Here is a 23,720-nt window from a genome sequence, read left to right as displayed (position 1 = left end):
TTACTTGTATATTTGCCGATCATGAGGATTCGAGAATATACACATATATATATATATATATATATATATATATATATATATATATATAGATGTGTGTATTGTAATAGAAAGAGAATATACATATATATATATATATGTGTGTGTGTATTGTAATAGAAAGAGAAAAAAAACCAGATGACACTATCTTCCATGTAAGAAGTTACAGAAAACGAAAAGAAATTAAAAAGAAAAATCAAGCTCATCAATAAAGCTTAAGGAAAATGTATTGTTGTATTTCTATAACTTTTTGTGTGGAAGACATATATATATATATATATATATATCTTCCACACAAGATATCTGAATAATTTAGAATTGTCATTTTTAAATTTACATTGATTTTTAAATATATATATATATATATATATATATATTAAATATATATATATATATATATATATATATATATATATATTCTAAATTATTCAGAGAATTAAACTCAGTTTTTATATAGATATTTAGAAAAATTAGTAGCACTTTCATACAATCTATGAAATTTTTACACTTATATCAATGTTTTGATATATAAAACGTATATCCTTAACCAATAATCCAATATATTAATATACAACATAATTCAATATTCTTTAATGAATAACCAAATTTCTTATGACTAAATAAACTCCATTAGTTAACCACTTTACGTCTCCGAAATTTCTAAATGCGAATTCGATCAATTTACTCAATTTACTCAATTTAGATACGTGAGAACGTACTAATTTACGTTTGCTTCACCATTATCGCCCGTGTTACATTGTGGATGCACGATATTAATGCACCTTAGAAACGCATAAATTCTCAACAGGCAGAAGCGGATAATCAATACTACTGATTTGTGGAAGATTCAACGTGTTGGGTCGGATTAAATGTCGCGCGAACATATCAATCCGTTTACGCTATGCGTTGTGACGATAACGATCGCATATGCGATTAGCTCGTGAACGCTTGTACCAGCGAGTCAAATAAAACACACGATAATGATTTTAATAATCTCGCGAGGAATCCCGCGTTATCGAGTAAAACATCATTCGGCGGAGCTAATATTTACATTGTGCAATTAATCAATCGTACCTGCACGAGCGTATGTTTTTTTTTTCCTCTCCTTCGCCAAGTTCACTGTCGATTTGAATCGTTTAACAGCGCAGTTCGGAGATATAATAATTACATATTACAGTACTGTGAAATGCCAACTTAATCGATAAGTTCTGATTCAGTCTTCAGTAGCAAGACACCTCATTTTAATATTTATCGAGATAAATAATCGCTACTTTAGCAGCAATTTCAATTTTTATTACATAATTGTGAACTTTGCTAATCTAATTTTTACCGTGTGCTAAAACTTCTTTTATGCAAAAAGCACTTTGATTGGAGACAGTTGTTTTAACGAGACCGACGACAATTCTGAATTCACAACCAGCGAAGACGCCGGTGACCTTGTGCGAGAAGAGAAAACTGTGAGAAAAGTTGATCGGACTTTTAAATAGAGACCGCGAACTAAAAAGTCCAGACTAACATTAATTGAGTTAATTGTCGAGGATTATTCTTTCAAGTGGCGAAATCGTGCCTAATAATTATACAGAAAGGACAAGGAAAATGAGAACCTACACTCGCATTATGATAAGTGTTTCCTGAAATGTACAAATAGGTTCCACCCACATAATTCCGTAACCCGAGCCCTATCCCCACGTTGATGGATTCCCATCGGAATTTCGAGCTTGCAAATATTGCGTAACGTCCTTAACCGTCCCATAAATTATTGTGGTATCAAGCGAGAATAATTACTTCGACCTTTCATTAGAGCGCGCGTCGTTCACTATTCTCTTAGACGTCACACTCCCACATACGTTATATACCAAACGTCGTTGGGATTTACATGGGATTAAAGAGAAACCCAGATCCCATGAAACGTGCCGCGCATAATTACCCGCGGTATAACCCTAACTCTACTGATAATTCACCGTCTCAAATTGATTTTCTAATTCTTCCTAATTATCGTGACGAAAAATAAAAGCAGGAAATTGATCTTATCTTAAAAAAAAAAAATCTGCACTCAGAGATAAAAATATCAGCAACTAGAAATTTGTATATACGAACAATAACGCCACAACTATGTATAATTAAGTTGTAATAAGAATAATCGACAAATTATATGAACCAAAAAAAAAAATATAATAAAATTAATAATTTGTAGTAAATCGTTAGATAAACTAATGTATCGTGCACTGTTGTATTTTTTTCAACTTATGTCAATGATATTGTGGCATTCTGCTTAGCACACAAAAATATTTGTCTACGAAATGTAATGTCATATTGTTACCGTGACTATATTTTTATCGTATTTCAATACTATTTTTGTACTTGTTACTTTAAAAAACTAGTTACAGATACTTCATAAATTTCATAATTGTCATAAATATAGTTGCTAAAACTATTTTGTTTTCTCGCAATATGCACTTGACCAATCTGTCGTTAATTATATATTTGAATCGGAAATAAAACCTAAAAATTGCAGCCGGTTCGCTGCAAGTTACGTTCGAAAAATATAGCCAACTTGTTCGTCTCTTTTTTTTTTTTTTTAACGATCGAAAGATTAACCTGCTCGACAGAACAGAGAATTCGTCTGTAATTAAAAGATTTCCATTAAATTCCAAACGAAAGCTCGTCCCTAAAACGCCGGGCGTTTATTAGCCGATGCAGCGATATGGCTAAAACTTTATATCCAATCTCCTCCATATCCAATCAAATTCGAATTAAAGGGGGAAACTTTGAAGAGAGCTCGTGAAATGTGTGAGAAATAGTTAACAGATACTCAGCGGGATTATGAGCAGCGTTTTGCACATGTAAAACTAAGCGCAAGCTGTTTAACTGCCGTCCGCGAGGATGTATTTTAGGATTTCGCCCAAGACACTTCCGTGACACCAAAATTGACGCAAGAATATTCAGAACGATTTAAAATAATTCTCTTTTCCTGGCGACGCACTAGTTCTGCCACTTTGGAATTTCGTAAATAACGAGTATAACGATCTCTCTGAAACGAGCCGACGACCAAAGCCGACGAGCTCCGTATCTGCCATCGCTCGCATCCTATTTAGAGGAGATATTTAACCCTGATATAAAATTAGGGTCGGAAATCCACATCGGCCAAACACTTTAAACAGCCGTTGCCAACTGTAACGATATAGCGGCGCGTTTCCCGATACAATCCTGCATACGCGCAGCAGCACAATCTTCGATGTTTAGTCCAAAAAGTCCAGAAGGTATATGTATACGACAACATATCCACAAGACATCAGCGTTATTCTTATTTGAACCTAACGTCACTTGCATTTCACCATTTATGTCAGCGACACGTCTAACACTCCTTGTTCAAAAACTCGAGAATATTGCAATATTGACATGTCGCACTTTAAGGCCGTCGGAAGAAATCGGGAATGTAACGCAGGGAAGCAAATATGTGTTTACCTTCATGACAATCGAAAAGTAGAATCAAACGTGTTTTCGATGACATTTTACATATTTACCACGGAACAAATTTGAAAATCGTAAAATTCGTGCCGCACTAAATACTTTTAGAAAAATATTTCACAAAATTTTTTAAGAGACGAAATTTCACACGTCCTGTATAAAAATAAAAAGATTTTCTCAGATTCGCTAATCTAACAATAATACGAAATATAAGGAATTTCTCTATAATAAATGTTATTTTATGTTTGTCATTGTTTAATGTTTAATATTTGTTTTTATTGTTGTTTATTCTTTAATGTTTATTCCTAATGCAAATAGATAATTTTGTCGCATAAAGTTTCTGCAATATTTTCAGCACTTTCGCTCTCTTTCTCTTTCTTTCTCTCTTTCTCCTTCGGTTTCTCTCTCTAAAAAAATATATATTGTCATGATATTAAAAATAAAGCTAAATCGTATACTTTCTAGCTTAAATTTTATGTAAGAAAAATTTTCAGATTCGATATTTTCTTATAGAAGATAAATGAGAAATCACAGGATATTTTATGATTTAAATCGCTTCGACCGGAAAGTTTCGTCAACAGATTCGCAGAAAACTTTTTTAGTTTACGTATGCTAAGAAATCAACCTCACTTTTCACATAATCTCTAACCACTTCGATGCTTGTCAAAACTTTTCAACTTGGTTAAAATAATGAATAAATCACCTATTGATCAATTGGAAAAGAAACTTTCACAGCAATTGTTTCTTCTCTTAATTTATATTTGCTAGTTTCAGCGGCAAATACAAATTTTTCCTTCATATTAAATTCATATTATATTCATATTAATTATTTATAATTGCATATACTAATTATATAATTATTATCATTATTTATAAAAAATGATAATGTTAACTTCAACAATATCTAATGAAATATAACTTTTAAGATTCTTTTTTAATATCTTCATAAGTCCCGAGTTATTTTAAAAATATGTGATTTATTCAACATTGTCATTTGCAAATTAAAAAAAAAAATAATTTAATATTTGTTTGACCTCGCATATTAAGTTGGACGATGCTGAAATGCGTTTGATCCGAAAATAAAGCCATGCGTAAAAAAATGAACGTGACGACAAGAATTTCATACTTCTTGGAAGTGTGTCTTTTGATTAGTAAAGAGTGTGAATATTTCGATATAGATGCTCGACGACATTTATATAAGTATGAGTTCTTTAGCTGAGAAAAATCATAATATTTTACCGACAAAAGCGTAAAAAATATATAAAAGCATAGGACAACTATAGATCAGCAATATTAAATAAATAAATCTGAATAAAATTATACTAAAATAAATTTGATTCTTTTTAAAGAGATATTAATTACTTTTTCTTCATTGTAAATGAACATAAATGTCAGAAGTCTTCTTTAATCATAGTTAACCTAATCTAATCGTAGTAAAAAAAAGAGGAAAAATAATTAAGCTAATGTTTGTATTTAATTGACGTCAACAAGAAACGACCACAAAACATGTTGAATTCGCACAGTTGGATTAATGCAAGGCAAGAGGCAGCAGATGGTAAAATGTCGGCAGTGACCTCTTGGCATTCCGTTGAACCACAGGGCATCGAGGGCAGACTGTTTGGAAAACCGCCAACGATGCGTTTATATCGTAGATTATCGTAAAAACATGCGTGCATCGAACTGGATATCGCGCCGGCTAGACTATTTGTAGCATCTAAGTTCAACGATCCGTCAAAATAATACCTGCCTCGTGATTTTGAATAACAGTAAAGGCGACAAAATAGAGCAAATCGTGTTGCATAAGAAAGTATTCCCGTCTCGTATGATGCTACGATGCACGACGTTGTTTACGTTTACACCGTTTTAATTATTCGTTCGTGGTAAAAGCGACTGTTAAAAATAGCGAAGCAACACGATGATAGAAATAACGTATCGGTGTTGATATTGGCAAATTAAACTTGTATTTACGACGATACACGAAATGGAAAATGAATATATAATAGCTCTGCATTATCTGTCATCATATTTTTTTTTTCTAGCTTCCAGCTTCTAATGTTACCTGATTGTTATTAATATGTAATGGAAATATCGATGAAAATAGTAGAAACGCAGAATAAAAATTTTAAAAAATACAGCTTCTCGCAATGTCTACGGCCTAACGAAACTGCGATAAAAATATATATACCAAAAACAGATCAAAAATATAATTATCGATAATCTTTCACCGTTGTGCAATTCGATAAAAAGTCCCGACAAGACTCTGGACAAGTAGCTTTTATCGTATAAAACGTGAGATAAACATCAGACGCGTATCATCTGTCGGCGAAATGCGCGAGTAATACGAAAAGAAATTCCTTCAATGTCAAGAGAGAAAATATGAAACGCGATCGTGGTTTCACGCTGAGCGAGATAAATAGAGACGGCTGAGTGCAGGAATGGAAAAAAAAAAAAAAAGGAACGTACAAGAGTAAAACGAGACAAGTAAAAAAAGCAACAAAAGGAGAAAGAGCGGTAAGAGGGAAAATCCTAAATTTGTAACTTAATTCGTAAGAATAGCATTTCCGTTAATTATCGGTAGACCCCCGCTTTTCCTAAAAAGCATTTTCAGCTCTCAAATTCAAGATATCTTAAATTAATCGCAAACTTTCTGTTAATTAGGAAAACTCAATCGAAACGGACAAGTTAAAAGTATAAGTATAGCGAGAAAGATGATTCGTTAACGAGGGGGGAGGGAGGGTTCACTTAATCAGTCTCATTGTTAAAATTAAAGAAGGTGAGCATCGCGAATCGTATAAAAAAATCGTCGGAAATTATTTATCGGTAATAACGGCTTTAACGTCTCGGTAAAATATATCGAGAAGAGGTGTTTCCCACACGCACAAAAAAAAAATCCAAGGCACAACGATTTCGTTCGTGACGTTCTTGTCATCACTTATTATACACTTAGTCGCGCGTCACTGACACCGCGGAGATAACCAGATCCGTTTTAGCGCCAAACAGCGCATAAAGGCTTGAGGATGAAACGTATTTACGTGCGATTAGTACGGCAATATGTGTCATCCTCGATCACCTCGCGTCTTGCACTCGAGTTCAACCGAGAATATCAGTTGAATATCGTCCGATAAAGGAAACATTTTCAAAGAAGCCTCAACGACACCTGTCGCACTTCCTGATTTCTGTATATTTCGAAGAAAAAAGGTTGTAGCAAACATTTTATATTTCGTAAAACTGTGTCGAAATAGAAAAATGATCGGTCTCGATAATAAAGTATGTGTCGCGATTATTGTATATGTAAAATGTTATGTAAGTTACATATATATTTGCTAATTATTGTGCCGCTTGCATTTGGCAAGGTATCTACAGCGCGTCTCGCGATTACATTTTTTAAAGCGTGCACGTAAAAGATAAGGAGACTGTTCAATATGCATGCGGAAGGCGTCTAGGAAAATCTCCAATGGACTTTGGCCTCATCCCAGTCGATCCTCTCGACGACCTGACGTACGTTTTTTAAAAAACACGAGGACTGACCGATTCTCTCTTTGTAGTAAGTCTATACGAGACGTTCCTCTTCGACACAACAACAATGGTCCTGGACGATTTCACAGATCCATTTTCTGTTTCGCGGTCTGCGTTTTTTTTTTTTTTCAATCGCAGTCGAGCGCTCTTCCTCATTATTTTGCGAGACAGATTTCACAGTTTACGACGTGCAGGCATCGGCGCAAAATTCAGAAAAATAAATGTGTATCCCTTGCAGAATTTTTCACGTGAGACCATGTTCCTCTTGTGATGTTTGATGTTTCATATGTATATATGAAAATGTATGTAATGTGTCCAACTTGCGCGACTCGCGAACTTTCATACGACGATCTCGCACGCACACACGCACACACACGCGCGCGCGCGCGCGCGCGCGCGCACACACACACACACACACACACACACACACACACACACACACACACACACACACACACCACACACACCACACCACACCACACATATGAATTCTCTCGCGGAAATTCTGTTCTGTGAGCAGCTCGTTGCCCGAGTCAAATTTAAACTTTCCGTCGTTTCTCTCAAAAGTACTTAAACTCTCGCGAGAACTTGCTCCGCTTGAAGAGCTTCGGCTTCGAGAAATTCTGGAGATGAGCTTGTCGCATCTTTGCTAAAGTGCCGCGTTCACGAAACGCACGTTTAAGTGCATTCGTGCGCCGCACGGAGGTCACGGAGTCACGTTTCACAAAGGAAATCTTCCGGCGTGCTCCTCATACCGGGTATCATTTTCGCGACTCTCTGACTGGCGGATTCGCGATATTCTCGCCACTTTCTCGCATTCGGAGTCGCAACTCGAGCCAATCGCTTCGGATTTTTCGTAACACTCGACGTAGTCGCGGGAGAGTAATCATCCCCCGCGCGGAGGTTGCGATTGACATGAGAAACGGAAATCCCGCTGGTCCTCCAACGTTTCTCGCCCGCAAACTCCTCGGCTAAACACATGGGATCTCTGATTCCTCTCCGAGAGCTTTCATTGGCTCTAATGAATGGCGGTGACGTCTCTCGAAATTTTCTCGCGTCGAACGGCGCGATCTGATAGCTCAATTTTGGCACCGCTTCATCAGCGTACCTCGGAATCGCAAAATCCACGTTTGCAGTTCTCGGCGAGTCGCGATCGGTGAGAACGATGGGAACAATCGTGATCGTCTTCTCTTTCGTCCTCGGTAAACGGAGATATCGCGCTTCCCTCAATCCCGTCGTCGTCAGATCCGTATTATCCTTCCCAGATTCAGGAAGTCTCGACAAAGTTTCCGCAGCGGATCGAGAGTCAACTTTTCCAACGCAAAAATCGCACCTGCTCGCCGCATTCGCAAGCGCGTCTCGTTTCTTCCTCGGGTCGATCGAGCGCATCTCCGTGGAAGATCTTATCTTTGTCACCTCCTCCTTCGAGGAATCGGCGTGCACTTGTTGCATCAAAGTGCCGGCGAGCAAATTATTCCGGGGCGCCGTCGTCGACGAAGCGGTCGCCGAATGTGAATGCTGAATAGGACTAACGGCTCTGCTGGTGTAACGTTTCTCGACGGTGGTGCGAAATTCCGTATTCACGCTGACGACACGAATCTGAGGGGGGCAAGCTGACGCTGCCCGTAGTACTCGACATTCGGGACCCGCGTCATCTCGCTCGATCGATTTTAATGCGAACGGCGAGGAGATTTGTTCGTCTTTGACAAGACGTTCGGTTTCGGGCAGGATGCTTTTGTGGCAATTGTCGCCACCGCGACCGGCAGTAAACTCCATTTCCACCATCGTCGAATTTTGATCGCTCGAGGGAATCTCGTTGCGTTCCTTCGACCGTTTATTCGCCGCTCCGTCATCCGCAATGGGGCAATTGTTATCGATCACCTCCACGATGGATACCGAAGATTTCTGTCTTCGGACCTCGATGAAGTCGTTGGTGGACGTACGCGAGTCTCGCACCGTCCGATTGAGATATCGATGGGAATTGTATTCCGTTCTGCCAAGGACGTTTGAGGGACTTGCATCAATCGTCCCACGGACAAACCACAAGCCGTTCCATGTTGAAGTGGCTCTCTCTATTACAGCTTCGGACTTGCGATAGGGTTGAAAATTGCTATTGGAAAAGCATCTGTTACAAGAGCGGTCACCTATAACATTTTCTCCCTGAAATGCATGGCTATCGCTCGCCGGGACGTGCGAAATGTTATTTCCGACTCGGCTGGAGGGCCGTAAACCATCGACCTGGAAGCCCTCGAGCGTGCGGGGGGAATCGCGAATGGCGAGACTTAACGCCTCCTGCCGACGAGTCGGATCGTTTAACCAGCTGGTATGAGAATCTCTTTGGGTCTTTGGTTTACCGACCATGGAGAAAGACGAAATCGTAGACGGCGTGGTTTTATCGACGAGAACGGGTCGAGTTTCGATGCTGCAACTGGTCGTGACTCGACGCAAAAGGTGTGTCTGGCTGCGATCGGGGAAATAATTGGACACGTCCGACGACAGCGTGTACTGGCCGAGCGTGTTTGACCAATCGAGATGATAGTGGATACCAAGATCGAGGCCCGTACCGCTGAGACTCAATGCCCGAGCCTTCCCGATGATCTCGCTATATTGGCACCGAAGCGGAGCCAATTCGTCGTCTATTTTCCGCAGAGTCTCGACGTCGGTGGACATCCGTTGGTGTCTCCGCGGTTTGCCGAAGTTGTCCGGCAGGACGGAAGGATCGAGAAGATTCGGCGAGAAGTAGACCGACTTGATGGAGGAGTATGGATTTCTCGCCAAGTCAACGAGGTCGCCGTCGTTTGTCAAATTGGCAGCACCCTCGTCATTGACGAATGTCGAAATTGCGTCTCGAGCCGGATCCCAATTCATTGTGCGACGGTTATTTTTCGTTTCGTGAAGCGTTACTTCCGCCACGAGCTCTTCCGACCTTGCGTCATTAATCACTGTCATAGGCGTCGCGTCCTACGGATAATGAAGCCCATCGTGATCGTGGGAAGAATCGATCGATCGAACTCTGTCCTTTACCATTTATATCTTATTTATTCTAATAAAGCTAAGTTCTACACGCGAATCATAAATAATATATCCCTGAACAGCAAAAATAAAAGATAACGAGCGGCTAAGCGAATTTTTATTACGACTACTCACGGTTTCTCGAATAAATTTCATTTAAAGAGGAAGATCAAGATTATTTGATTCAATAACAGTAAACGTACGCTAAGCATAGACAGCTTTGTTCCTGACGTTAGTCTTCTTCCCTCGTGCCGTTGATTGCGAAAATTGGCCGTCGCGCCAGTCGTTAACGAGGCCGTCGAAGGATAAGGAGAGATAAGCGGCACCATCTTCTTGACGATCATAGACATTTTCCTTTTACGCGCGAATGACGACGCGGACATTAGCGCGACATCGGCTGCCGTGAAGTCGCTGGAAACGTCCTTCGGGAGGTCGCTCTTCAGAATCGGCAGGGATTTCGACTGCGCCAAATTCTCAGACATCAAAGTAAGACTGTCGTGAGCATTCCTGATTTTCTGGGTTAACCCATTTTCCATGAGTTCGCGCAACGAGTCGAAGGGAACTCCTCTCTTTATCGCGGATATATTCCCATCGAACGTGGCGCGTTTGCTCAAGGAAGCGCTTTTCTCCTTGAGGCAAACGCTAAGCGATTTTTTCGCTTGTCGTCGGCAAATTTCCGTGCCGCTCCGTTTCGAACGGATCATGCCTTCGCTAGACGTTTCATAATCTCCGTCTGTATAAAATGGAAATAATTTAAACGCCAGGAAAAGTATTACGAGTATCGCTTCAAGCAAAAGAGATAGATAAGCGAAAATTATTATCAAAAGGCCATACGTTTAAAATTATAAAATATTAATATGAAATATATCTTGTTAGAAAGAGAAGGAAGATATTTACATATTTAAGTACGTGTTAGTAAAAACGAAAAGGTAAACCAAGAGCTGTTGAAAGAAATAAAATATTTCATAAAAAAAAAAAATCTCGTGGCGAGGATTCCTAGAAAATTAAATGTAGTCGTTGTAAATTGCAGAAGAGACAAGGGCGACTGGTTTCTTCCTTCTAACTTTAATTAAAGTTCAGCGAGACACGATGGTGGTACCATCAATTTTTCAAGAACCCGAGATAATTAACCTAAATCTAATTTTCTCAATTTCTTAAAATTAACTTTTTCAAGCGTCAAAAAGAAAATGGCTAGGGTTTTGGCGTGCCGCCCTTACGCTAAATTATTCAGTTTATACGCTTGCATATATGGCTCTCACGGAGATCTAACAATTTTAAGATTTTAATTGTCCCTGCTAAGACCAACCGTCCGTATCGGATGCGCAAGTGGCCGCAACGAGGCTCGACGTCGGTGGGAACGATCTTTCCGGCTCGTTCAGCGTCCCGTCTCGTTTCGCGTCGGTTCGCAACGCGAACGGAACGACAGAGATCTCCGCGTGTCCCTGACGATCCGTGCAACCGGTCTTCGTGTCGTGTGACATTGTCACAACGAGAGGTTAGCTCAACAAGCCGTTCTCGGCATTCTCGGTGGACCCCGCCGTTTCGTGGACGTTTCCACGGAATCGTCACCAACAGACAACGCGCAGACACGATGCACCTCGGTGTGCTCATGCGGCGCATAATTTCGCGAAATTTCGGGAGAGAGAGAGAGAGAGAGAGAGGGAGAGAGAGAGACGTGCCGGCCGAAGTTGCCGAAGGAGGCTGAAACGAGCAGACATTGGTTCATGACAAGTAAGATGACACCGGCCACGGCCGACGAGACGATGCGAAACGACGCGGGCCTGGCGCGGCCTCTCTAACATTTCGGAAATTCTATCTCCGCGTATACTTTTTAATTGCCGTGAAATTATTTATGAAACGTACGTTTCGCCTAACGTATCAACATATGACATATATTTATTGTTTGCATATATTATGCGTATACATCAATGCGTCTCGATCTCGGCGTTCATATACACGTATTTGCGTATATATCCTTCATCCTTTTGATTCGCTGTATCTGTGCGTTTTTTTTTTATATCGTAAATACGAAGGTAGTTTTTAGTATATCGGAAAGCAGAGGTGTATCTTCGGCGCATCGCGCTCTCTCTCTCTCTTTTTTTTTTTTTTTCGCGAGAATTGCGAGTGTCGAATTCAATGCGCATCTGTTACGAACTTCCGCGCGTCGATATCTACGACAATATATCTATGACAATGTAAACCCAGTGGATTCCAAATGGTTCGCTCTTCTTTGCAACCAAATGGTTTCTGAAATCGATCGGAATAACGAAATCAAACTGCAACATTGCAAAAGCTACGAGCGCTACACTCGATGTTACGATTACACGTAACAAAATACGACAGATATTCTAGCGATGGAGTTCGGAAAATAATAACAATAAATTCGCAGTCAAAATGAAGAATTTCGTCTCTTAGATATAATAGGAATAATGTCATTTCGCTAATTGAAAACGATCGAGCAAGAACATTTATTACCACAAAATAAAAATATGCCTGTGCTCTAGCTACAAGATGTCCTATAAGATTTACTCACGTAAAAATGTTTGTATTTTCAAAGAATTAAGACGTTGTATATCGTAAATATAATTCGTATGTCACGATAATTGTAATTGAAAGAAGGAAGTAATAAACATACAATAAATAAGTTTATTCAGGAGAAATTCACTCAATAAGATTTTTATCGTGGATGTAAGTTACACATTATATTATATGTGAGAGAGAGAGAGAGAGAGAGAGAGAGAGAGAGAGAGAGAGAGAAAAGGGGGGAAGAACCAAAAAGAATATGTTACATGCATGGAAAACCATTTCCGATTCAATATATATAAAATAAAAGGGAGAGAAAATACATTAAGTTAAGTAACTCTAGTGATTACGTCCACGAAATATGGACGAGCGAGTTTTGGCCGATAGCCCGGCCTGCATTCGGCGAAAGTATAAGAACGCCGTTTTTCGACACGCGCCAACTTCGATCGCTGCATAAGCAGCGTTTCTCAGTAAAGTAGTCGAATTTTCGTAAAAGCCACGTGTCCTAATCGGCAGCTATACAGATATACAAAACTGGATAAAATCGGATATTGCGTAATATATGCTAATTCGAAGTGTGTGTCTCTCAGCCGAAATGTAATTTGCATAATAATCGAGAGTAACAGGTTCATCCGAACAGGTTGAATCTCGAGACGATCGTTTAGATAATTAGTAAATTTAATTTAATTTGCAAATGTTTAGTTTAATGTATGCGTGTATGCGTGTGAGAGGTGCTATTATTATACTTATACCACGTCAAAATCGGAAATTCCTGCACATGCTCGGCATTTATAATATTTCAAATTAATTTCGACACGTTCGTAGTATCTTCCGTAGTCCTCGCACGGAATATAAAATTTATAATTTTATAATTTTTGAATTTTATTCGTAAAAACAGGTCCAACGACTACTACCTTCCATAACTTTTACATCTGCCTTTCTACACATGTGCTCTAAAAGCGATTTAGCGATTCTCCGGTAGAAGAATTACGACATTCTTACTAAACTTGTAAATATTCTATTTCTCGCTGATGATGATGCGGACCCACGACGCCGAGTTTCTGAAATTTCTTCAGCTACACACTTCGTGGCACACATTTACGTGGCACACATTGCGACTGTATTTTCGATGGATATTCGTATAGATCGAAAATGTTCGCTGCATGTTCGAAAAGACGCTGCGCATTTTGTACCGTGTTTGATCCTGAAAATCCCGTTTTCTTACATGATATAGTACGTTGTCATGTGTCGCATTAGCTTCCCGGCAAAGTGTAGAATATTTTACCCAGCATAAAAGTTAACTTATTTTTCTGAGGAGTATCTTTATGAAACGTAAAAATATTTTAGAATTATAATAAAATAAAAAAATGTTAGATTTTTAAGATTTATAACTTATTTAACGTAAAACATTTGTTTAGTATGATAATTAAAAATTTATCTATTATAAAAAAAGTGGTTATATGTTATATTTTTATTACATGACACACACACACACACACACACACACACACACACACACACACACACACACACGTGGGTAAATTGTTTCGGATTATATCTTAACTTATATAAATTTAAAATTTTTAAGTAAATAAGAAAATTCTAGAAATATATATTGAAAACGATCGAGAAAGAACATTTATCTCACTACCACGAAATAAAATGCTATTATCTATGTTTTAGTTACAAGATATATTGCATAATATAAATATTTGAAATTTTCAAACAACGCTAAGTTGCTGTATTATAAATATAACTCATACGTCATGGCAATTGTATGAAAGAAGAAAATAATTAATGTATAATAAGTAAATTTATTATCAGGAGAAATTCACTCGATAAATTTTTACTGTAAATATAAGTTACTTATAATATGAGAAGGGGAGGAGGGGGGCAAGGGGAGAAAAATATGTTACATTCATGAGAAATATCTACCTTATATACATTATATAATAATTAACTCTTATACCATTTTTAAAAGAGCTTCTTCATTAGTTTCTTAGTAATATATAAATATATTAGTAATATGTAAATATATTATTAACAATAAATAAGTGTATTAAAATATAAATATATTATTTTTTTATGTAACAAATATACACAGATACAATTTTGTTGAAGTTTCTTGGACAAATTCAGATCTGAAAATAATTTTGTTACATTAATTATCGTCAAAATAATTATATATGACGTTTAAATTGATTGCTAAAATAAATAATTTTTGTAATATTATCGACACGCTTAAGTGTTAACAATCAAAATTTGTATTTGTCCAAATTTTTTATATACTTCAGCAAAATTATTTTTTCCATGTGAATAAATATATAGGGTGTCTGATAATAAGCGTATCACCTTTTGCGAGCAGATAAAAGGAGTTAAACTGAGCAGAAAAGTTCGATGTCATTTTGCGAATTTTAAAATAATGAATAAGACATTAATTTATATAAATCCGCGGATAAATGTACATCCGTATGAATAAATAGCTCAGCTTTATGCGCTCACTTGCTAGGCACGGAACAAGATATTTGGAGATTGTATAAACACATGCTCTATCACTCGTAGATCACATCTCTAAATATCTTGCTGCACATCTTGTAGCAACCGCACAATCATTTCTGTGCTGTCTCTTCGTGTGGATGTGACGATTATTCGTTGATTTTTATAAATTAACAACTCATTTATTATTGCAAAAATCGCAAAGTAATAAAAGATTTTTCTACTCGATATAACACCCTCTATCTATCCATGAGAGATGATATGAACATTATCGGACATCCTGTATAATAAATTACTGTATATAATTATTGACACCCGAGACACTACCGTGTCTATACTTCCGATGTATATAGCAAATTCTAGATCAGAAACATGGTAAATTTTATATATATATATAGTATCATTATTGTAATTACAACAATTTACTCATTTGCCGTATTTTTAACTAAGTCTCCTCAATAATTACTTCTCGCTTACAACGATAAAACGAACGATGAACTCGTTGCTTGGGTTTCACGAAGGTTTACTTACGTAATTTCATGAACGTATACCATGAACTTCGTTTGTAACAGAACTCGTGACAGAAAATGCTTATACTTTCAATTTCGAAATGACTCATTACGCTCCTCTGAGGAAAGAGGCAAACGCACGAATAACAAACCGGCTCAGTTGCATCCGTTAGGTAACATTTACCTTCCAGTCTTCTTGCTTTTGCATACGCACGAGTGGAACTGAAAGATCTGGACTTGCACAATGAGGCAACCGGTAGAATCGTCAATCTTTTCTGCAAGTGGTATTTCTCCGCTTCCCGTTTTCCTTAGGGAAACGATCCCCCTTTCTTCGACGGAATTTCTCTTTATCGTACAACGACCGTTGACAGATTTATGATGATTGCATCTGATAAGCGTGCAATTCGGTGCATTCGTAATGCATAAGAGGTAAATTCGTATTTTATACCAAATAAATAAAAGATTTATGTATATGTCAAATATATATCTCAAAGACGTTGTGGTAAAATTGATGATACTTTTTTTAACTTTTTGAAAGGAGAAAAGAAGATTAGATAGAAATAAAATAAAAAAGTCATTTATTGGACGCTCTCGGACAATATTGCCTCGAAGAACCAAATACGAGTAAAATAGACGCATAAAGTGTAAATACAACCAGAAATAAATAGGAAACGAAAAATTTATATTAAACAAAAAGTATTATGTGGTACTTTGATGTGATATTTTATTTATCATGTAAAATTGATTGATAATTTAATTTTAGCAAATTTTTTCAAAAATAATTTAAATTAATTGATTAATATTTAATGAAATAAAATATACTTATTTAAAATGACAATTAATGTTTTTCCTCCCAAAATCCCAATTTTTCCTCCCAAAATCCCAATTCCCCAATATCTCAAAATCCCAAAATCCCAAAAATTATTTAAATGTATTTATAAGATTTATGTGTAAGAAAAGAAAAATTAGAAATGGAGAGGGAGAGTTAAAAGGAATAATAACTCCGAGCCATCTTTTCTACCATTGTGTAAACCTCTCTGTTTCAATTTGCTATAATCCTACATTATTCGCCATGATGCCTCGCGAATTTATGGAATATCGCACTCTCAAGGGTGATCTGCAACGTTCGATCGCGTATGTGCTCGATCGAGAATACGATAGAAAATTACGGTTATAGGTCCCCCATAATATCGAGGGACTTCCATTTTCCGCGATCGATCGATCGATTTCCGCGATCAGATTATTCGTCGAGCGTTCCCGTGATTCGACGAGGCCACGTGAACCGAATACTATCGCTCTTATGTTATCGCGTTGTATCGCGCAGTCGTAATGCTGCCTAAAACTTGTCCCATCCCACGATTGTTAATCAAAATGGCCAGCGGCGAGAAATTTTCATATTCATGAGCTGCGACTATTATTACGTTATGCATCTATTGTTAATGCATCCACGATTCCGGTTCGACCGGTTGATGCGGAGCTAAAAGGGTGATTCAATCCCTTTCAACCCTATAACGTCAATCGACATCGCATCTATTATATATTTCATGTATGTCAATCTTTGTACAAGAAATTAGCAAGCAATGTTGACACGATCAACCTTTTATTCTATTAAAAACGAGTGTTCGGAGTAATGTATAATATTATCCATTATGTATATTAAATAAAATTGTAAAAATAAATATAAACAAATATAAATACTTGGTATTTTTATGTTTTAGGTAAGTAACGAGTACAATTGCGGTGAAACTGAATAAAATCACATTAAAACATATTTATATTTATTTGTTATACGTACGTACAGAATATATTATTTCAAAGTATCGAATATTTTAATTGTCGGGAAATCAACGCGAATAAGAAAAACTAATTTCGCATATAATGACCATACCATATATATATATATATATATATATATATATATATATATATATATAAATATAGTTCGAACAATATCCCTTTGACATTTAGATGTAATTAATGGCATTCAAGTACGTAAATTTCCGATTTATCCTTACATAAATTATGCATCTCATTATCAAAATAACTTGTTACGTATAAATGTTATCCTACAAAAACTGCAATATTTCACTTTTCATAATTATCCGAGACTGCCATCTCTCTTAAAAGTAAAAACCGTCGAAATTCCATTATTGCTAATGATTCGAAGCGGTGCTGCTCAAAGCAGTGGATTTTATACTTAATGGAGGGACATTATTTTCTATAAAGTAAATCATTAAAGGCCTTTCGGCGAAGAGTACCTCAAGTGTCTTACTTTCGTACTTTTAGATAACGAGCTTTACTTAAAGCAACCGGAGGCTACCGAGGTAAAATAGGGGGAGGGGGGGGGCCAATAAACCCGCGTTAAAGGCTACCGGCAAAATCGATTGAGCCATCGACGATCGGTCGGTGTCATAAACTTCGCCGGGATTCCTGTAGGAAATCAGGGGGTGGGTGGACGAGAAAGAAGCGGGAATGGGGCGCCCTTTTACCGTTCTCGTATTTTTCCGCAAATAACACCGTTCCTCTTCCCTTCATCCTTCTACCTCGCGGTTTTGCAGCATCCAACAGTAGGCTATGTAAGGAACTTTATCACCGCGCGAAAAGGAAAGAATTGTATATATGAAAAGTGCTAAAACCGCGATATAATATTTCATTCGCCATTACTTACGGCGTATCTCGTACATCGTTTCTTTAACAACACACAAATTTTTCGCTAGAATCGAGCGCGATGAGTATTTACATGGATTAAGAAAACTAATGAGACAAATTAATATGCCAAATTAACATCGCGTAAAGTAACAATAAAAAGCAAAAAAAAAAAAAATAATCTGCGACAAACTTCATTAGCATTAGTTGTCCGTTTATTTATAGCTGTCAATTGATATATTGCTCTTGTTAAATTGAATTAAACTCGCCACCGTAATAAATCAGTATTTTATTTCAATGACGTAAGACGGTCGATCTCTAAATTGGCATTTTCGTTCCATCGTCTTCGCTCAACGCGTAGGTTTTTATATATATATATATATATATAAAAAATAACCTATCTTCATTGGGCGGGTCTCGAGTGTTTTAATTGTTTCCTTTTTAGGAAATTTCCACATACGAGCAAAAACAATCCGCAAAATGCCGAGTATATTCCTGTTCGTGTTTTATGCAAACCTAGCGCGACGCGCTCGATGGCTATGTTGCAATACAATTTACATCTGTAGCATGATCCGTCGTTTATGATTTAAATAAAACACCTTCGCGAAAATAAACGCGTCGCGAATATAAAGCACTTTCTGAAAATCGGCACGACACATTCGGACGGAGGTGCGTCTTCCGTCGGAGACAATTCTTAAGATGAAAATCTACGCGCGGTTACGAAATTCCGCTGCGAGTTATTCCGCGCGGAGATTTATGTCCGCGCTGCGGAAACGAAAACGGTTTATACCAAATTGTGCAATATGAGAAAATACTACGGCTGTGTGAGTGACTTTTAAAAACAGGGAGCTATTTCGCAACCATTTTACAAAATAGAAACCGTGTCGCGTCGATTTCTTCTCAAATGAGAATTAAGATATTGTAAACTTTTAATTGCCGTAACGCGAGATATGGGAAACAACAGGGCAAGGATTTAATTTCTCTCATTACAGGGTGATTCGATTTTGGCTGCTATAATAATGTCCAGCATCGCGTCGCAACACGAATAATAAATGCTTGCGGGATACAGCATCAATTAAATATTTTAGAAACGACGCCGACAACATCTCCGAGTTCCGGTTGCATACGAGAATCAAGTGAATTTATATTCCGCTGAATCACAAAATGATCGTTACTAAGTGAATAATATCTTGAATTTTGTCACATTTCGACACAATATATAAATGTCGCCGTGTTTTTCTTTACAAAAGTATACATCTAAAAAAGAATCGATTAGGACCTCGAAAATATGCAAATCAAACAGTTGTCATTCCACAGATGTCATTCTATGAAAAAATGGACAAAAATATATATAAAATATTATCAAATTATAATATTTCCAGTTCCGTCAGAAAGATCAGTATCTAAATTTTAATATGCTATTTAATTGTAATTTAACTAAGCATCACTAATGTCATTATATAAAAAAATTCTATGAATAAGAAAAAGATAAAAAAAAAAAAAAAATAATAAAAGATATATAAAACGGATAAAGGTAACATTCTTCCTGCATTTTAAAATCGTTTTAAAATCGTTTTCCAAATTCCATTTCACATAAAATGTTTTAGACCCAATCTCCTTAATATTAGGGAATAATGAATTATGCTCAATCCTTACGATTAGGGCTACTGTCATTGTGCAATATAAAAAAAAAAAAAAAAAAAAAAATCTACAGTACGAGGAGGAAAAGAGATAATCCTCAATATTATGTAATGTAACCATTCCTTATAAAATTATATCAGACCCTTGTTGCGAGTTCGCCGTTACGTTACCATATCAATCAATCCTGATTTAGGCCGTTTGCCGCGAGCGGTGCCTCGCGCATATCGGCCGGGTAAAAGTTAGCCCTTTGCAAAAAGATTTAAAAAGAGTAAACGGAGCAACATTATACCGATATATATATATATATATATATACACCGATATAGACAATTACGCGGCACGTAACAGCCGCGTAATAATGCGGAATCGGACTCGTTTTAAGTCGTAAGAGTTTGCCACAGCTCCGGCCGTTACGTCAGATCGGAGGATCGGATGGACCAACCAATCAACCAACCAACCGACCGACCAACCAACCAACCGACCGACCGACCGACTGGTCGCAGAAAAAATAATCGGAGGTGCGCGGATCGCGGAGCAGGGCGTGTTCTTCGCCGTTTCAGTGAAAGTAATCGCATACATCGCGAACCGGACATTTCGTATAAAAACGCGGACCGATCAGGCTGATGGCACACTCGATCCAAAACTACCACGAGATACAATGAGGAGCTTCGCGGTAAGTTAAAAAGATCTCTTAAACACACACGCAGACCGACCGGTACAAGAAAACCGGTACAAGAAAGGTTATTTACTGTGTGTCGGATGTATATACTTGTCACTTCTCAAATTGATATTGCTTATTGGTTATTTCAAAATTGCTAAAAAAAAATTCATCATTATGAATAAAACTCATCGCTTAATAATTATACACTTTAAAAGAGCTACAAAAATATTAGACTATCTGATTATGTTAATTAAATATAACGTATAATAATTGAAATAAATTAACAATTAAATTTGAACACAACAGTGTAAAGTCTAGTCAAGTTTTCTGCTTAACTCAGACCCGTAATAATCTCAACGCAAAAGTATTTTAAAACGACGCTTTTAAAGGTGTACTATTTCATTGATTTTTTTTTTTTTTCTCATAAATGTGCAGATTGTATTGTTGGCAACCGCCGTGTTGGCGGCCTCGAAGGAAGACTCGAAAAAGCACGACAAGCGGAGTCTCGGTCTCGGAGGTGATCTCGGAGGTATCTCAACCTATCACACAGGTCTAATAGGCGCTCCTGGAATCGCAACCTACCCTACAGCCCTTACAGGCGGTATTGGATACACCGGGCTCGGATACTCTGGACCGATTCTTGGAGCGGGACTCTCAAGAGGACTCGTAGGTAACAGCCTCGCCACCGCCTACGCTTCCGGATTAGGATACGGAAGTGGTTATGCCGGAGGCTACTATGGCGGCCTATTGCCCAGTGTAGCTCACGCTAGAACCGAACGCATCACCGGTCTCACCGTTCATCGTGAGGTCCAAGTGCCGGTCCCAGTGCCGCAGCCGGTCCCGGTCGAAGTAACCAAGCACGTGCCCGTCCCGCACCCCGTTCCCTACAAGGTGGATCGTCCCTACGCTGTCCCAGTGGCGCAGCCAGTGCCTGTCCCGGTCACCCGTCACGTGCCCTACAGGGTGGACCGTCCCTACCCGGTTCCAGTAGCGCAACCCGTCGAAGTACGCGTGCCACAACCGGTGCCGGTTCCGGTAGCGCAGCCAGTCCCTGTTCCGGTCTCCGTTACGAGACACGTGCCGGTCTCCGTGCCATCCGTTAACGTTGTGCCATCGACCATCGGCGTCGTACCGTCCACCGTCGGTGTCGGCGTCGTGCCGTCCACCGTGGGCGTCGTGCCGTCCACCGTGGGCGTCGTTCCTTCGTCCGTCGGTATCGCGCCCGCGGCCGTCGGCATCGCATCCGGACACGAATTTGGTCTGGGATCCATCTCGGGTGCGACTTTCGCTAGCGGACTCAGCACCGGTTTGATAGACGGCGGCGTTGTCAGTAGCGGCATCCATGGCATCCATGGCATTGGAAGTGGCGTGGAACACGTTGGCATCCCCAGTGGCGTAGAACACATTGGTCTCGGCAGCGGTTCGATCTTGGGATCCACCGGCACGATTCCCTTGCCGGAAGTTTTCGATGCTACACATCCATTGAAGAAGTGGTAAACAAGCCAACAGCTCGATTGGATTGTGTGTGTCTCAATTTTCTCAAGAATAATTGACGAAACGCAAAAATCTCGTTGTCAAATAAATTTATATTTTTTTATCATGTATTACAGAGTCATCATTTAACTGTGTAATATTAATTATAGTTATACGATTATGACTCTCTTTCTCATTAAGATGATTTGTCAAATTCCTATCCCAATTTAGATCTTCTTGTTAAATAAATATTATTACCAGTTATCAATTTGTAACAATTATTTTCTCCACTTTACAATTTTTTTTTCATCTTAAAATGTCTTCAATCTATAATTATTTCATAGTATTTTCTAAAAAGAATTTCGACATTTTTGATCTAATAATTCAGACATGTTCTTTTAAGATTTTATCGAAAATATAATTTAAAAAATTTTAAAAAACAAAGGATATTTTAGAAATCTTCAAACAATAAAAGATGAAAAGAAAAAATACAATATTAGAATACATTAGATAATCTAATATAGATAGAACTATCTAACAAATGCGAAAAGTAAAACTAAAATTCAAGGATTATAGCAATATTAAACATTTCAAGGAAAAAGCGCAATTTCATCCACAAAAGATCCATAAATTTTTTTAGAAAAATTTCTTGCACATTCATCTTCGTGTTCGGAAATTGCCTAATTTACGAATCTCATCGACAAAGCGAGATATTAAATGAAAAGGTCAGGAGTAACATATGTCACCCATCTCGCTTCCAGAATCAAAATGGAGGTGTCTCTACAAACACACGGCACATACGATGAAATCAATGCAATTGACTATCCTGACATTTTGTACGGTGGGAGAAATGACGTCACAAAGTTTCTTTCACGTCACACGGTACTTGCAAGCTGGACACAAATCCAAGCTTTGTGAATAGATAAAGTACAAATCGATTTTTCTAGACAGTTAAAACCAAGAAATATCAAATAAGTCATTTCAGCAGCTAAAATAATTCAATTTCATTATTTGATTTGTCTTATTTATTAAAATATAAAACTTCTCTATTTTTGTAAAATATAATTATATATAATATATATTATACGAAATATATTATATTTAAGAATGTAAATTATAAACGTAATTATATGTTATTATATAATCATATGCATATTGTTGTTTTATGCAATAATATGAAGCAAAGAATCTACTTTATTAGAAATATATTAATATTAATTTAAAATATCAATAAATTCAATATAATTATTTAATATTAATTTTAATTTATGAAATGTCAATAAAATAACACGAATAAATTTTTGATGTAATATACATATTGTTTAATATGTAAAGTAAATTATAAATTTACTTTATCAAGTTCTTTTAATCAACTTTTTTGCAAATAATGAAAATAAAAAAATTTATTATTAATTACTAATAAAATTTATTATTAATTACTAATAAAGTAAATTTAATAGTGGAAGTAACATATCCACCCTTTCTACAAACGATAATGTATTTCATCAAGATATAGATACAAGAGGATACACTAGAAATGGACATTACCCTTTGAAGCTTCCAACGAGATATCTTGGATAAATTACCTTCCATTACCTACATTCATTATTATTATTATTTCTGCAAACAGTGTTATTAATACACTTATTTTTTTAAGTGACCTAACAATAGATATTATTCTAAAAACGTTCGCATTTTGCGAATTATAATTTATTTAAAGAATCTCATCGAATATCCGGT

General features: G+C 37.3%; 3 protein-coding genes across 3 annotated transcripts in view; 1 reads left to right on the top strand and 2 right to left on the bottom strand.

Moving 5' to 3' along the window:
• The window catches only part of LOC148937064 (uncharacterized), a 94,968-nt gene that overhangs the window by 28,658 nt on the left and 42,590 nt on the right, over window positions 1-23,720 (bottom strand). The window lies entirely within an intron of this gene.
• LOC148937065 (uncharacterized) lies at window positions 7,403-10,868 on the bottom strand. Its single transcript, XM_089074537.1, has one exon. It carries the CDS (start codon window positions 9,967-9,969, stop codon window positions 7,735-7,737), a length of 2,235 nt encoding a protein of 744 aa, XP_088930663.1. The 5' UTR covers window positions 9,970-10,868; the 3' UTR covers window positions 7,403-7,734.
• On the top strand, window positions 20,223-22,244 carry LOC105429383 (uncharacterized). The gene is made up of 2 exons (XM_089074538.1): window positions 20,223-20,519; window positions 20,943-22,244. Exons 1-2 carry the CDS (start codon window positions 20,505-20,507, stop codon window positions 22,002-22,004), a joined length of 1,077 nt encoding a protein of 358 aa, XP_088930664.1. The 5' UTR covers window positions 20,223-20,504; the 3' UTR covers window positions 22,005-22,244.

Source organism: Pogonomyrmex barbatus, unplaced genomic scaffold (assembly GCF_055798465.1).
Source record: "Pogonomyrmex barbatus isolate J1 unplaced genomic scaffold, ASM5579846v1 scaffold17, whole genome shotgun sequence".
Taxonomy (NCBI): domain Eukaryota; kingdom Metazoa; phylum Arthropoda; class Insecta; order Hymenoptera; family Formicidae; genus Pogonomyrmex; species Pogonomyrmex barbatus.
Note: the sequence above shows the minus strand (reverse complement) of the source record. Positions and strands in the feature narration are given on the sequence as shown.